The 17,655-nt window shown below is 33.3% G+C and overlaps 1 protein-coding gene across 1 annotated transcript in view; it reads left to right on the forward strand.

The window, feature by feature from the left end:
• LOC126898785 (radial spoke head protein 4 homolog A-like) overlaps nucleotides 1–17,655 on the forward strand; it is a 66,236-nt gene that overhangs the window by 8,191 nt on the left and 40,390 nt on the right. Inside the window, exons 3-5 of the mRNA XM_050673130.1 lie at nucleotides 230–416; nucleotides 3,779–4,029; nucleotides 7,853–7,940. Of these exons, the coding sequence (XP_050529087.1) occupies nucleotides 230–416; nucleotides 3,779–4,029; nucleotides 7,853–7,940 (526 nt within the window). The remainder of the gene's footprint in view (nucleotides 1–229; nucleotides 417–3,778; nucleotides 4,030–7,852; nucleotides 7,941–17,655) is intronic.

Below are 17,655 nucleotides of genomic sequence, written 5' to 3' on the forward strand. Positions count from 1 at the left end.
AAAAAAAAATAAAAAAAAAAATAAAAAAAAAAATAAACACATCATGGTAAAATTAATACCTTCTCAGCTTCGCATCGAAGCTAAAAAAGTTTACTTTATAAGTGCATGTAGAAAAATTGAAGGGAAGATAGTATAAATTTTTTACGTGCACTGTCCACTGTAAAAAATTTACGAACGCTTAAGTATCTGTTAATAAAGATACCTTAAAAAATTTAATTATTTCCTATAGATATACACACGTTTACAATTTGTTGGAAAAATTCATATTTGAGCGTCCTCCAAATCCAGTGTTACTTTTTGAATATTATAGCGAAAAATTGAAAGAACAATATTGTAATTCGCAATATGGTTTAAGTACAACTCTGTTAAACAACATTGACTACAACGCTTGTAAAAATGTAACCGATTTATTCAAAGTAATTATTTATTATAGCTATGTTAATAGAAGAACGATTACAAAAGAAAACTTCTATATATTCATTGTTTCAATAGTGTTTTGTAAAGAGTCCTAAGGCTAAAAAAATATATTTAAGAATAAAAAATTAAAAAACAATTTTTTTTTATATAGCTGCATATTGAAATTCTAGTTTTATAAAATTTTATAGTCGTTAATAAAATTATACAATGGTAAAAATTGTTTGGCTAATAAAAACTCATTTTGATAAACTTAAATATAATAAAAACTAATTTTTCAAATTTTCAGGCCTTTATTCTAGCATCACATATTTTATTGCTATAATCTTTTATAAAAATATATAGTCAAATAATGTGGATCAAAAACAAAACATGATGTATTTTTAATCAGTATGCCTTTTTACAAAACCTAATAATGCTATTATATTTTTTCTTTTAATAAAGAATTCTTTATAAAATCACTCTAAAAGACCGATTCATTTATAAAATTAAAAAATAATCCCTGATATAGTGGGGACCTGGTATAGTTGGAATTTAATATATATTATATTATATTTAAGTAATTTTCAACTATGTCTGGTTTTAACAAAGTTCAAATCTGGTCAATAGCATGAACAGAAATATCCTTGTGGGAAAAAGACCTATTTTTTTGGACTAGTCACTTGCTTTTTTTAGCATTAGTCATATAATATACAGTTGTAATTTGCCAATTGGAGGCTATAGCTTCTAAATCTGATAATAATTGAAACTACTATCATGAAACGATTCGGAATTAATAAAAAGGAAGCGTTTCTTTGTGAGATATGCGATGACTTATTAATCATTAAGCACATAATAATTAATTGCATAAAATATAAAGACATCGTTAACTAAATCAAAATATCCTACAAATTGAAAGACTTTTTAGGATGAAACAATGAAACAAAAAAAAAAAATCCCAGATTTTTGGGATGTTAACCTAATGTAATATAAATACCATCAGTCAAACATGATCTTGAAATCGAGGAATACATTTAATAAAAAAAACGCTTTGATGCAGTGGCGCCGGAACAATTTTTGAACCGTGGGGGCTGAGCACAGCTACAAATACAGAGGAAGGAAACTGTCCGTGAAGGCTATGCTCTCACAGAATCTTTCCCATGGGGGCAGTTGCCCCCAGCGCCCCCATTGTTCCAGCGCTCATGCTTTCATACGAATGTTCAAGAAAATAGTTTTGTGTAACTAGAATGCAATTTTTATGAGTGTTAAATTAGTTTTCCACCCTAAATATTCATTTTATAAAGGGTTTGTAGTTTATAGAGGTGATTCATTGAAGTTAATTGGGAGCCTAATATAATTACTTTAAATCATTAAAAGCTAATATCTCAAAGAGTAAATTTATATAACTTTTTATTAGGGTGGGTTTTCTTTCACTATTTTTTGTACATATATTATAAATTTTTACGTTGTACTCGTTTGTCCATATCGAACATTATTCTTATAATAAATAAATAAATAAATATGATAAAAATAAAAAAATCTATATTTATATTTAAAATTTTATTATGAAACTCGATCTTTTTGCATATTTAGACATTATTTTATGAAAATTCATGTTTCAAATGCTGAACACTAACGCGATAAAAAGTGGGAAGTTAAGTTCCTTTAATGTTTTATTATAAATAGATACTAACTTAATAGGTGACACTGGTTTTATTTTTTAATAAGTGAAGTTAGTGTTTAATATTTGTTAGGGGTGACGGTATTTTTTTTTAATATCGATATTTCGGTATGATAATTTTTACCGGTATGAATCGGTATACCGAAAATATCGTTAAACCGGTATTTGGATACGGTAATTTCGATATACTCGATATTTCGGTATCTCGGTATTTCCGATATTACATAATAATATAATATTACATAATAACATTAATATGAATTAATTAATTTATAATAAATTTATAAAAAAAAAAAACAAGATCATAAATTATTATTTTATTTAATTATTTTGATACAAATTTAGAGTTCATAGATAAAAATATGAGTTCTTCGGCATGCTCTGTTGATAGAGATGATCTATGATCAGTAATTATATTGCCCGAACAACTGAATACACTTGATAACTGAATATACTTGGAACACTAGTACTCTGCACGCATAAATAATTTTTACCAAGTACGGCCAAAGTTGGAAATTCATTTTGATAGACTTTCCACCACTTTAAAGGGTCTGACTCTAAATTTATAGGTTCCATATTTTATGTTCAATTCGATATAAACGCTAAGATGCAATTATTGTGATAAACAACACGCAACAACAATAAAAACAAAATAATACGAACCCATATCGGTATTTAAGATATATATATATATATTTAGTATTGTAAATATGTCATATATTTCTCACTGGAAATTTTGAACAATCTAAAAATAAATTAAAATATTCAATAACTAATTTCGGTTATCGGTATTTCGATATTTTCGGTATATCGTATAAATAAAAAAGACGGTAACCGGTATATCGACCTCTAATCGGTATACCGGTAACACCGTCACCTCTAATATTTGTGGTTAGTAGACTATTTAAAATAGTACTGAAATAAAATAAACTTTTCCTTAGAAATTCAAAATAATAAAAAACAAATATGTATTGTACTCTGAGTGAAGATATTGGTCTATGTCTCAAACAGCGATAGTTATAAAAAAATTGTAAAATTATTTTTCGAGAAATTTTACTATTTGACACATAAAAATCTAGTCAATCGACCGCGAAAATTTTTGACTAGTCAAAACTTAACCCCACAATTTTTATATTCAAATAATAAAAGAAAACAACTCTCCCCACTTTATTTTTATTAAAAAATCTACCTAATACTCCTGTAATATTATTAAGACTTTTTATTCGTGATGTTTATCTTTAAATATAGTAAACAAATTTTTTTAAGTAAAAACCTTACGCCGTAAAAAACAATATCAGTTTATTTATTTTTAAATAACTCCAAAACGAATTAACAAATATTCCTATATTTTTTTAAATCTAAGAAAATCGACTTTCTCCGCTCTCCCCTAAAACGAAAAACATTGAGATGTCTTCTCCTTTCATTGTAATCAGCATTACAATCCTGAAATGGATATTACAACTTTATGTCATATAATTTATATTTATGAGATTTATAGAAATAAAAGTATCAACAACGTCTATTGTGTTTAATTTTTTAATAATAATGTATTAAAATAATTTTATTTTGCGGAATTAAAATTTTTATTTTTTTAGATCAAGTACATACGTATACTTATGTTAATCTGATCGCGGTACTTAATGAAAAAGTCTTATTCTTAATTATTTGTATTTAAAATCATAAAATATTGTTTTATATTTTTAGGATATAAAAAAATCAAGACAAAGAAAAAATGGTTCATATATTAATCACTCAGGTGAACTTGATGCTACATATGAATATGAGGATGGAGAATTTGTTAGTGACTTCTCAAATCAAATTAAAAACGTCCAAGAATTATCGCAGTCAAATAAGGTATTTGACAAAGCTGGTTATGGGTTAACTATTGAAGAGGTAGAAATAATAAAGGCAACAATGGACGAGTTAATACAATCTGGAAAAATAGCTAGTATAAGGTGAGTTAGCAATTTTGTAAAGAAGTAATCAAATATATTAATAATAATAATAATAATTGTGAGGTACAATAATATTGAATATCTATGTAAACATCGATACATCCTTAAGCACTTTAAGCAACTACAATAAAATTTCTAAATGCTAATTCGTCTACTGGGATAACTAACCTTTGATACCGTAAAATAAAAATAAAATTATTCAAATTTATACAAAATTTGTAATGCTGAAGAAACTTAACACCAACAAATTATTTTAATACCTTTTAGCATCGACGTGAAGCTAAGAAAGTATTAATATATTCTATATTAACTTTACTTATACTATTTTCCAAAAAAATAACAAATTTAAAAATCGCTAATTTTCGACATTTATAAAAATATTTTTACTTAAAACTGTCATAACTTTTTCAAAAATGACCAAATCAATATGATATTTTATTATAGTTGTACGATATCTTAACCTATCATTTGATATAGTTTTTTATTAATCTGACCCCTTACCTGACCACAGGAAGGGATTCTAAATGACAACTTTTTTACAAAAAATTCACTTTTTCAACTTAACTTTTGAAAGTGTTCCAGAAATACTGAGACTTTTATATATATCTTAAATTATAGCTTATGTAATATAATTTATTATGGAAAAAGAAATTTCTGACTTTATTTTCTTTTCATGATGAAAACGGACATTAAAGTTAAAAAAAAAATCAGCACAGTGGGGATGTGGCATTGTTGGGTTAAGTACAAATCTGTAGATAGGGTTTAAGTTTAAAAAATTGGTGGATTATTCCAAAAGCTACATGATCTCCTATTTCCTTATTTATATCCTGATTAAGATAAAGTATATCAAATGAAAAAGGGATATAAATAATATTTCTCATAAAAATTTTATTGATCCATACACTTTTCAAAAAGTTATAGCCTTCTCAGCTTCGCATCGAAGCTAAAATTACTAAATTAGGAGTATCTTTCTACTTTCTATTTCTCATAAAAAAATTATATTGATACATATATTTTTCAAAAAGTTATAGCATTATAAAGTTAAAATGGTAAAATATAAAATCGAGAATTTTCACACAAAAATAGCATTTGGTAACTAATAGTTACCAAATTTAATAGTTTATAAACTATTATTGATTCTTTTTCCTTCTTTAACTTTTTTCAATTTAATCAAACAACCAATTGTATAGGTAACATTCTCGATCTGGTCCTACCTAATTTTAAGACCTTGTCAGTTGTCAAAGCTATATCGCCTCTTATCAAACCTAATCTTTACCATCCTTCTTTATTTATCCAATACCATTATCCTAAACTACCTAAATCAAATGCTTCACATTCTTATTTTGACTTTAAAACTGGTGACTATTCCTCTATTTCCAAATTCATTGACTCTTTTAATTGAGAGACCACTTCTTCACTTTATTTTGTTAACGATGCCGCCACTGTTATCAACGATGCCCTACTCAACGCTATTCAGAATTTCATTTCTAGAAAGACCTTCAGAAGCCCTAAATTTCCCCGTTGGGCATTACCTTCTTTAAAGTCCCTAATAAACAAAAAAAAATATGCACATAAACTGTTTAAAAAAACAAATCTGCCTTCTGACTTTTCCGTTTTCTCTCATCTACGAGCCAAATATAAAAAATTATCCCTTAGTAACTACTGTTCTTATATCAGTTACACTGAGCGCTCTCTCTCCACTAACCCCTTCTTACTTTGGCAATACACCAGAGACCTTAAATAACACTCACAAATTCCTTCCACTGTCCATCTTTTTTATGAAGTATCAAATTCACCACTTAACAATGCCAATCTCTTTTCTAAATTCATTTCCTCAGTTTTTAAACCCCCAAATACTTTTTCCACTCAAAACTCAAACTGCTCTTTTTCATTATTTGATGTCTTCTACGCTCTTGAAAACTTAAAAAACAACCACTCTAATGGTCCTGATAATATTTCGGCCCGTTTACTTTATAGGTGTCGTGACTCCCTAGCCCAAATACTTTCCTCCTCTTTCAACGTTCCCTAAATGAGGAAGTTTTTCCTACTGTTTGAAAAACTTACTCTATAACCCCAATTCTTAAATCCGGCGATCCATTCGACATTACAAAGTACAGACCTATATCCATTCTCCTTCGTATAGCTAAAATTTTTGAATCCCTGGTTTTTTCCTCTATTAAGAGAAGTGTTAACCACATTCTCAGTGACAGCCAATATGGCTTTCGTCTTCGGAAATCATCAGTAACAAGCAGTATCGTCTTTTCTACTTATATCCTAGATAATATTGAAATCGGCTCGCAGGTTGATGTAATATTTACTGATTTCAAAAAAGCCTTATATACGGTTGATCACGGTACTCTTATTAAAATATTAGATAACCTTGGTTTTGGCAATCCACTTCTCATGGTTGTCATCTTATATAAACTCCAGAAGGTAATTTGTTTCAATTAATGGTATGCTTTCTGATCTTTGCATAATACCTTCTGGCGTTCCTCAAGGTGATCATCTCAGCCCTCTTGTTCACCCTCTATGTCAACTCCCTTCCCGATTTTCTCCTAAACTCTAAAGCACTTCTTTTTGCCGACGACATCAAACTTTTTCTCAACATAAGCTCACCAACCGACTATTTACTCCTTCAATCAGACCTCGACACCTTCTCCAATTGGGACAAGGAGCTCAACCTATATCTTAATACCAAAAAATTTCATGTAATGTCATTTTCCTGTAATTCTCACCTCTACATCACTCATACTCCCTTGAAGGCTTAACTCTCAACCGTGTTTCCGTTATCAAACATTTAGTACTCCTTCTCTTTCCTTTGATTTCCATATGAACAATATTATTGGTAGAGCCCTAAAAGTATTAGGCTTTATTAAAAGAAATACTTCGAACTTCTCCTCTCCCTCCTGTCTCCGTGTCTTCTACCGGTCCCTGGTTCGATCTATACTAGAGTATGGGGTTGTGGTATGGCATCCTTACCTTGTTAAAGATATAATTAGAATGGAAAGAGTACAAATTAAACTCCTTTCCTATTATGTTGCCTTCCTTTTGAAAATAAATCATCCTCCTCATGACTACTCCCCTATTCGCACCGCTATCCGACTTCCTTCTTTAGCCTCCCGCAGAGAGGATGTTGACATGTCATTTATAAAATCCCTTCTCAATGGTTCCATTGATTCTCCTGAACTTCTTTCCAAAATATCCTTCCGAGTACATTCCCATAACACAAGAAACCACTTCCTTTTCCAACTTCCCCTTCATCCTACCTCATATGGTAAAATCACCCACTCCATAGAATATTTAGGCGACTTAATGAGTTTAGTCAAGACTTTTTTGTTTTTAGTTTATAGTATTTCATTGTTTATCAAAATAATTTATATTGTATATAGTAATAATATTTTGTTGTATAAATTTAAACTTAGCTTTTAATGTTTTTTTAAAATATTGCCTGTTTAGAAGTTGAAAAATAAAAATAAAAAAATAAAATAAAAATAATGGTTCCAACTTTGGGATGCCTCCACTGTGCTGGGTTATTTGTCTTATAATGTACTCTATAAGATGGCTATTTTAAATTGTTTTCATAAATTTTAATATTTTTGTTAATTAAATAATTAATTAATTATTTGTTGTACTATTACTATGTTATGAACAAATATTTATGTTAAAATAAAAGAGTAACAAAAAATTAATTTCTAGATTAAAAGTTATATGTCAAAATATATACATTTTTATTAAAATACAATTAATATTCTATTTTACAATTCTTATATTACTCTCTTAGAATTAAGAAGTCAATAATAATAATTATATATATGTTATATAGGTTCTGGGGAATTATTTTTGGTTTAAAACGTAACTACTACGTACTAGAGTGTGAATGGCAAGAAGAAGAAATAGAAAGAAGAATACAGGTGACACTTAATTAGAGTCAGGAGGGGTAATTGTTAATAGGGGTAATTTTTAATCTGTTCAAATATTTTAATTTGGGACACAGGTGAGGGGAACGTTAACCCTGTGAAATCATACCTATGATCCTCGTTAAAATATTTTTTATTAACACTCGTATTATTATTATCCCTAACGTGTCTCACCAAAATGGACCACTTGAAACAGGACTGATTGATGTTTTGTGGGTTGATGATTGCCTATGAAAAATTTCGGATGAGACCGGAATATATGATGAGCCGGCGAGGGGCGTATACTTGTATACGCTAAGCATGAGTCCGTTGATATGCGTTAGAGTGAATCCGCTACTCATACCCGAGTACACGTATTCCTCAGCGAGCATAATCTCAAAATCGTCATTCGCACCCACAATGTCCGTGTCGGACAATAACACCCTAGCCTGTGTCTTGAAGGCACGGTCTTCGGATGGTGCTTTCGATCGCAGTATATGGTACGAGGCCTCCAATTTGAGATTATATTAAATCGGTCGAACAGCAGCGATTTCACCGAGTTTGGAAACCAGCTCGGATTTAACAGCACGTAGAAAATCTTGATAGCTCGCGAAATTTTCCACGTTTTTCCGATAAAACTAAACGGCTCCCCGCTCCAATAAAGAATCAATTTCGATGAAATTTTTTGCGTCCGGCAATTGTATACGCAACTTTTTCAATTTGACCTTACTGTTGTTAGCCCTACATTTAACCGAACGATGGTGTGGAACAGTCGCGGAAGAGGTAGCTATGAAAAAAAAATGTGTATAAAACAATTTTTGATATAAGTGTCAAAAATATTGAAATATTCATTCAACAATATAAAAAACTTACTTTATGTAGCATCAGTAAAATGTACATTGTTATCGAATTGTTATTCGATTTTAAATTTAAATAATAATTTTAAAAAATACTAGTACTTGTATAGGTTTAACCAAATATTGTTAAGCAATATGTTAGCGAGCCGTTATAAAAGCTTAGTCAAAGAGTGAATAAAATCTTTATTGACGTCTTTATAAATACGGTCAGCTTTGTTACTGTATTATGCGCTACAATGTTAAAGGTGGTGGTAGTCATTAAACACATTTGCACAATTACATCATATCGTGAGCAAAACGATCTAAGTTTAACAAGTGGTCTGAGAAAAAAAGTATTCAGGTTTCTACATGTTATACAGCATTTGTTACATTACATTTTTATAAAAGCCACCCAAGTAAATTAAAATAGTAGTTGATAAATTGAATTGTTATTTATAATAGCGTGAAAAAATTCAGTCTTAAACGCAAGTGTAATGTTTATACATACTTGTAATTTGGATTTAAAACAGATGCCTTTTTAAAAATTATGACCGTCTGCCGTCTCAAATGCTTTGACGGATGAAGAATGCAATCTGTTAGTCGAGACTATTATTTCATTAAAAAAAATTAATTAAAGTTACAGTAATAATTTAAAACTTTGAGAGGGGATACAAGTAATATTTCAAACAAAATATATATGACATTAATCGATAAGTGTATGCAATTATACAGATTATAATAATATTATAAACATTAGAATATATATTCCAGCGATTATCGTCGTTGTCGTTATCGGCGGCGGTGGCGGTAGTAGTGTTCATTTTAAATGTGTTTTGCTAAACATCTCATAATAAGAAAACTTAAACTATCGTTACTATTATTATTATATATTGTCAATAAAAAATATTGATTTATTATTCACTATACGAATAGCGCAGCTTATAATTCTTATATTAATAATTAATGTAATAGACGGCAACATCGCTACCGTGTTAAACCATCTGCTGTATTAATCTCAAGTGATATAGTATAAAAAAACCCAGCACAGTGGGGTCGCGGTATAATGGGGATGTTGCATAGTTAGGACCAGTATAGATTTAATCTGACAGTGATTAAAATCACTATCATAAGAAACGCTTCGATGCAAATTTGTAGATAGTGTTTAATTTAAAAAAATTGATGGACAAAAGCAACATCAACTTCTATTTCCTTAATTATACCCAGATTAGTATTTCTTTTAATTATATATTATATAATTTTTAAAATCAATTATTTTCAAATTATTATTGATATTGATTTTTAATATGTTAAAAGTAATCATTTTGAACCTACTTCTTTTTGTTCTTTAAAGTGAAAGTTTTAATAAAAAAAAAATGAATTTATTACCATAACTTTTAACTCAACTTGCAAGTTTGAAATAAATATTATTAAATAGAAAAAAATGAAATTGGTAGATTATTTCAAAAACAACAATAACACTTATTCCCTTAATTTTACCCCGATTTATAACTATAATATATGAATACATAATAATTACAGTAATTAAATTGAGTATGAAAGTGGTATTCAATAATATAATATTGTAATTTTTACGGAGATATTATAAAAATAAAAAGGAGTTGTATATTCATATACTTTTAATGCGTATACAAATTTAAAGGAATTTATGCAATACTTTTTAATAAAAAAATTTTGTTACTTATGAATAAATACACTAAACAAAAGGAACTTTCATCAGAAAAAAAATATACTTTTCTAAATAAACTTTTCGTGATGTTTTCAAATGTGCAATTAAACTTTTTCTATTACTTCTAAGTTTTAATATTATTACTTATTATTAAAAAATAAGTATTTACATATAAAAAAAAATAATTAAGAACAAAAAAAATTGTATTAAATTAATACTGATTTTGATTTTTAATATGTTAAAGGTAATCATTTTGAACCTATTTTTTATTGTCTTTTAAAGTGAAAGTTTTAATGAAAAATACCTTCTCAGCTTCGCATCGAAGCTAAAAAATGAATTTGTTACCATAACTTATAGTTCAACTTGCAAGTTTGAAATTGACATTATTAAATAGAAAAAAATGAAAATGCTAAGATTAATAGGGTCAGGAGGGGTAATTGTGAATAGGGGTAATTGTAAATGAGGCTGGTATTCTAATAAAATTAATAAATTATAACCATCGAACTCGATATAATTATTATTTAATATTTTTTCTCCCATCAATCATATTTATTACAGTATTTTAGAGGTTATGTCATTTGTATTATCATTTAGAAAAAATTCGATATTACTATTTACAGTACATTTATCAGAAAAGTTCGATTTTTTTTACATTTTTATTGTATTAGATCACTTAAATAAAAATCATAGTAATCATTTCTAATTAACTTTTGGTGTTTAAAAAAATTCTACAATGGAAATATTCAGAATTTAATTAATTTTAATGATTATATAACTAAAAAAACCAATAAAAAAAAATTTACTCAATTTAGCATATTATAATATTTGAAAATAATTGTAAAAATCCATCGTTAAATTCAGGTGAAACTAAAAATCATTTTTTTTTAAATTTATGATTTATATAGCAACATATTACAAAAAAATTTGGAATGTTATAGACTGGTAGTAGCACACACAAATAGAGATAAAAAATTAATAAATTACAAAGTAAAATTATTTACTTTTGTAGTTGAAAACTTTTATCATATCAAATCTAATTCGTCAATAAATACTTTAAGAATATTAGAAATTAATGATTTTAATTGTTTGTATGGAAAAAACTGGTTAAGCTACTTTTTATTTGAATAAGGAATATTTTTTCGATTTTCAAGAGTAATAACTTAAACTAAATACGAATTGTAATCATTTGACGTATCGTTGAAAAAAGTAGGTCTAGTGAGGGTTACAAAATAAATCGTAGCCACAAAAAAAACTACATAGTAAAATAATATTAACATGAATATAAATTTCTTCTCACGAGGGGAGACTATAGTGATAGAATACTTTATATCTATTGAAGTTATTGAATCTAAATGAGATAAATATCAAATGATTTGAAAATTGTATTCTAACCAAAAAAAAAAAAAAATGCAAAATATTAATTGCCACAGACGGATTTGAACCTCGTACCCTACGCGTGAAAGACACAAGTGTTACCGATTCGGCAACTGTTCGTTGCTTTTGTCGCATGATAAAATTAGAAATTTAAGCTAAGTCAAATTTAAAAGTTACTTTTTCGACTTTAAAAAAGTAAAAAATTTAAAGAAGTTTAATTTCTTATGTCTTATAAACTTTATTCTTTGTCAATTAAATTATATGATATTCATGAAAGTCAATGTATTCTCCTTTTAAGGTATTTTAAAATAAAATAAAAATACAAAACCCAGAATTTTAATACAAAAATAGCATATTTTTAAATACGGTAGCCATTTGCGTATAGAAGATAGGTCGTTGGGACAAATTTTTTTTTTTAATTTTATAGTACATAACATAAGCTTTAATTTGACATATGTTTAAAGGACGCAGTATTTCCGGAGAATTTTCAAAAATTAAGTTGAAAAAGTTAGTTTTTGTTAAAAAGTTGCTATTTTAAATCCCCACCCCCNAATATCTAAGGTTTTAGTTTAAAAAAAAATTATGTTGATTTGTTGATTTTTGAAAAAGTTATGGAAGTTTTAAGAAAAAAAAGTGAAAAAAATGACAAAATTTACTTATTTTTAAATTTGTAATTTTTTTGGATATTTCCCCCATTTGCGGGGAACGAGGGATAATTTTTCAATTTTTAAGGGTAATGTCTTTAACTAGATACAATTTGTGATCTTTTGACGTATTGTTAAAAGAAATCGGTCCAGTGAGAGCTGAGAAAAAGTAGTGACAGACACAAAAAAAAAAAAAAATAAATAAATAAACACATCATGGTAAAATTAATACCTTCTCAGCTTCGCATCGAAGCTAATATATAATCATCTATAAAGCCATCTGGCACACAATATCTGTTTCAAACAAATCTGTCTATTTACAAATTAGGTAAAATTAACATTTTACGTGAGGTCTTTAACTAAATATGTGCAAGCCTCATATCAAATTAGCGGATTCAACGTTTAAAATACGTACTCTTCTTCGTAACCGTATAGCATTTTTTTCCACATAAATTTGTGACAGGTTGTGTTAGTTTACGTCGTGTTTCATCCCCCCACCTTTAGGTTAGTTTACGTTAAGTTTCAATGCCCCTCTCTTATATGACTTGGTGGAGAAGGATAGGTTCTTCACCCGCCTTAGGTTAGTTTACGTTGGGTTTCCCCTCCCATTGCAGTATGTTAGTTTACGTTGGATTTACTCCCCCTCCATACTTCTTCACGTTCACCCTTTGTGGTAAGATGGGTAGGTGAAGCGGGGGCCAGAATCCCTATATTTATTTTATGATAGTGATATTAATCACTATCAAATGTCAATCTATAGTTGTACCAACTAAAATGGCTCCTGACCGTACTGGATTGTTTATTATATAATACATATAATTTTTGACACCGGTACCACTAGGGCCATTTCTTGGTTTATTAAGTTACGATGTCTTTATTTAGGATAATATTTAATGAATTTTTAACGCTTCTTCGACACGTGAAGTTGCAAATCGAAAAAAAAAGTCGTGAAGGTATTTAGGTAAATACCTAAAGTGTCTATAAAAAAAAATTATAATGATTCGGTCATTTTTAAAAAAGTTATGGCAGTTAAAAAAAAAAAATTGAAAAAATGTTCAAATTTACCGATTTTTAAAATTGTAATTTTTTGGGCAATTTCCGGTGTTTACGGGGATTGAGGGAATTTTTTTTCGAGGGTTATGTCTTTTTTTATTTATTTTCTTAATTTTCTTTTAAATAATAAAGTACAAAATATTAGTAATTGTGCTGAATATACTTTTTTAGGACTTTAAATACCATTAAAATGAATATATTTCATTGAAAAAAAATACGGGTATTTAATTAATTTATTCTTTTAATTATAATATCAAATTAAAAATACAAAAAATTAATTCTGTAAGAATCAAAATAATGTCTGGCTTCGACTTTTAAGCTGAATGACAAGAAATGTTAAATAATGTCGTGTTTATGGATTTTCTGAAAAATTAAATATAAACAATATGTATGAAAATAGTTGAAGAAATATCAATTTATTCTATAAACAAAATTTGTTTCAAAACTAGTCTTACCGTAATTATTGCATTGAATAATCAAGTGTTTTCTTAGGTTTTCGAATTCGAATGCCCTTTTGTTGTTTGATAGTATCGTTTTGTACGTTGAAAATGTACGCTCGACATCTACTGACGTAATAGGCGCATATTTATAGTACACAATATCATTACTTCAGTAATCATCCGAAAAGTCACTGAAGTCATCTAAATTACTATAATTTTCACTGTCAAGTATTTTTGATATCTTTTCTAAAATTCTTTAACCATTATTTTTTTCAAAAACTTTTTGTAGTTTAGTAAAAACTGGTTTTTCACGATTCCCCTTTAACAGAGATGATTTCTGATTCACATTTGTTACCACGGCAAGTGAATCAGACAATAAAAAGTATTTTTTGTTTTGTAGTTCTATTACAGTTTTAGTAATAACTTCAAAATTACTTTTTATTTAAGCCAAATGCACAGTTTTGCTTTTTTGATGGATTCGGCTTCGTCTTCATCTAGGCAACTTAATACGTGAAGTATTGATTTAAAATGTTCACAATAGTATATTGCAGCCTCTATCCAAAATCCCCAACGGGTAATAACTGCTTCGGGGGGTAGGTTTATACCAGGAGCTTCAGATTTAAATATTTCAACACGATAAGGAGCTTTTCGAAATATTTTTTCATATTAGATATTAATTCGTCGACTGTACTAAATTGTCGCTAAATTGAACGCTTCCAACGCTCCGAGGATGTGTGACCATCGCACGGAGTTGAAAGCGTTCCGGATGTCCAGGCTCACCGCAACGCAGAAGCCCGGTCCGTTCTCGGCCCTGACGGCCAACTGCTGCAAAAGGGAGGCCGCGTCGTCCGTCGACCTCCCTTTCCTGAACCCGAACTGGCCGTCCGCCAGCCCTCCGACCGTCTCCAGGTGATGCTCTATGCGGGTGGCCAACAGCCGCTTGAGGATCTTCCCCACGTCGTCCAACATACAAAGAGGCCGGTACGACGAGGGGACTCCCTCANGGACCTTTATCAAGTATCCTCAGCCTACAGGTAGTCCACCCAACCCGGACTCGGCCCATGGCTGCCAGGCGATGAGCCATCTTGAGGGGCACCTCGCACCTCGCATACCGCCCTTTACCGCCGACGTTCGTGCGGACCGTAATAGGTCCTGCATTCGGCGGCAATTCTCCATTCGGAGAATTCAGGGCGGCGCTCAGTGCTTTGTGCACATCCTGTTCATCCTGCCACTCCTCCACGTCTAGGAGGAGGACGGTGCAGGTCATTGAGGGACGGTGCACTCGCACGTCCATCTCCTGCAGGGCTGCCCTCAATCTGGTCGCCAGAAGGTCAGCTTGCTCAGCTGACCCTCGGACCTCCAAGAGGACAGCCCCCGTCTTAGTTCTCCGGGTCCCGGACACATGGATGCCCAGGGCCTGAAGATCAACCGCAGCCATGGCTGCGCCCATCACCGTGGCGTACTTTTGACCTTCCCTAAGAGGGCCGATCACCACGGCCTCTGTTCGCGGCACTTTCGACCGCAGTTTTGCTGCCTTTTGGTTGCTCGCCGTGGGTGGGGGTTTGGGCTTGGATGCCGCATCCTCCCTCCTCTTCACCACAGCCTTCCTTCCTACTACTTGGGTCCATAGCGGTTCAGCGGGAGCAGCTCCCGCATCCCCTTCTACAGACCCTTCGTAGTCTGCCCGACTCGCCTCCATCCCATCAGTCTGCCTTTGGGTAGGCAAGATGGCTGGATCGGAGGCAGGGCATGGGATAGTAGGCCGCTTCTTCTTCCTCNGGCAGTAGACCGCTTCTTCTTCCTCTTCCTTTTTCCCTTTACCGCCTCGTCGGCTTCCTTCGGCGTAGTGGCCGGCGGGTCCACGACGACGGCGGTTTGTGTCCCGACTTCCTTAGTCAAAACAACGGGCGCAATTTCCGGCGCCCGAGGTTTGTTTCCTACCTCTGCTTCAAGAGGGTTCCTGGACGTCGGAGACGCTCTTCCGCGTTTCTCCCTCTCCAGGATATCCTCCAAGCACTTTGTCGCGGTTTGCACCTCTCTGTGCACACCCATACCACGTCGCTTGTCAATGACCCCCCGTAGCACGGCCACTTGCGCGCCTATGCTCTCGATCATCGACGACGACGTGGTAGTCGCCTCCTCCAACGGGTCGTGCCTCCTCTTGCGGGATGGCCGCACCGAACCCCTCAGTTCACTGAGGGCCTGGCACGAGAGGGAGATCTGCTGAACGAGGTACTCCAGGTGGGTACCCGGGACCTCGTTCATCAGGCTCCCCTCGACTTCCGCCGTTCTAGCGAGAGCCACAACGTGATTGAGGCCGACGTCGAACGTGGCCTCATCATCACTGTCACCCTCCTCGTCCAATGGCGCTCTCCTCTTCCCAGGATGCCGTAATGGGGGAGTACTCTCCGGTAACGGACTCAGGGCTGGCGAGACCTCTCTATGGTGAGTGGATGAACCTTCCCCCAGGGAGGGTTCTGCACTACCACGGCGGTCGCCCGTCCGCATCACCTCGTCGTCATCTTCCACGGCCATAGCAACCGGAGACGACGACACTTCCTGCTTCGCCGAATCTGTGTACGCCATGTACTCTACTGCCTGATGAAGTCCACGCCCCATGCACTTCATTATCCCACTGTCACTGTATCGGGATACTAGCTCCGATGCAACTAGGCGGGCAACGCCCATGAGCCGTACAGCCGCGTCTTCTCCTCGGCGGCTGGCTATGCATTTATCGATGAGCTCCGCCCTCTGCTCGGGCTCATCGATACCTTCTAGAGGGTCATACTCCTTGACCCTTTCTGGAGCGAATGGACGACCATTGTCCAGATCATTCTTCATTAGCCTCAGCACCGTAGACACTGAACTCCGGAAGGCTTCAGCCGTCCGGAATTGGCCACACGGGAACGAGTCCAACGACAATTCTCCAGTCTCCACGCAGTGGAGCCAGCCATTCCATTTGGTAAATTCCGATTGGGTCAGCGGCATGTCGTCACGAAAACGATCACGCACGCCTTCCCAGTCGTCCACCATCTCCTCGATGGTAGCTAAGCCACCAGCAGTTACCTCAGTGACCCGAAGGTCACTGGAGGGTGCCTGCTTGGCACACCCTCCGACAGTTACTTGGGCGCGAACGCCCCCTGGACCCTGCCTCACCAGTCCCACGGTTCTGGTACAGTCGCTGGATGACGACCGGGTTAGGCCTGTAGCGACACCTTTCCCAGCCGGCCCTGGAGACTCCGATTCTCCTGGCGCGGTAACCGTTATATTTGAATGGTTTCCTTCCATGATTGGTTTTACGGGTGTCCTTCCCTGCGTTTTACCTACCGCCAGGGGATTTGTTTTCGGTGTTACCTTCACCTAGGTGGTCGCCTTACCAGGCTATCGGGCCCACCTGCCCGTTTTCCTCGAACGCTACCGCTTATTCGTCCACTCTAGGAGTGGCTTATATCACGGCTACCCTGCATATCTGCAGGGTTAACAAGCGAACGAGGGGCTCGCTGTCCGCGACCGCTTATTCGTCAGTCCAAATTAATGGACTGCTTATTTCGCGGCTAGCCTGCATATCTGCAGGCCGTTCCTCTATCCGCAACCTGAGGACGCGCCCGATTCCCCGAGCTAGGGAACTGCGCCCGCTGCAGCAGCTCGTAGCCCCGTAGAGCCCGATTCCACCGCAGTGAGAGCACAGCAAACGGG

Source organism: Daktulosphaira vitifoliae, unplaced genomic scaffold, assembly GCF_025091365.1.
Source record: "Daktulosphaira vitifoliae isolate Bord-2020 unplaced genomic scaffold, ASM2509136v1 Scaffold_2, whole genome shotgun sequence".
Taxonomy (NCBI): domain Eukaryota; kingdom Metazoa; phylum Arthropoda; class Insecta; order Hemiptera; family Phylloxeridae; genus Daktulosphaira; species Daktulosphaira vitifoliae.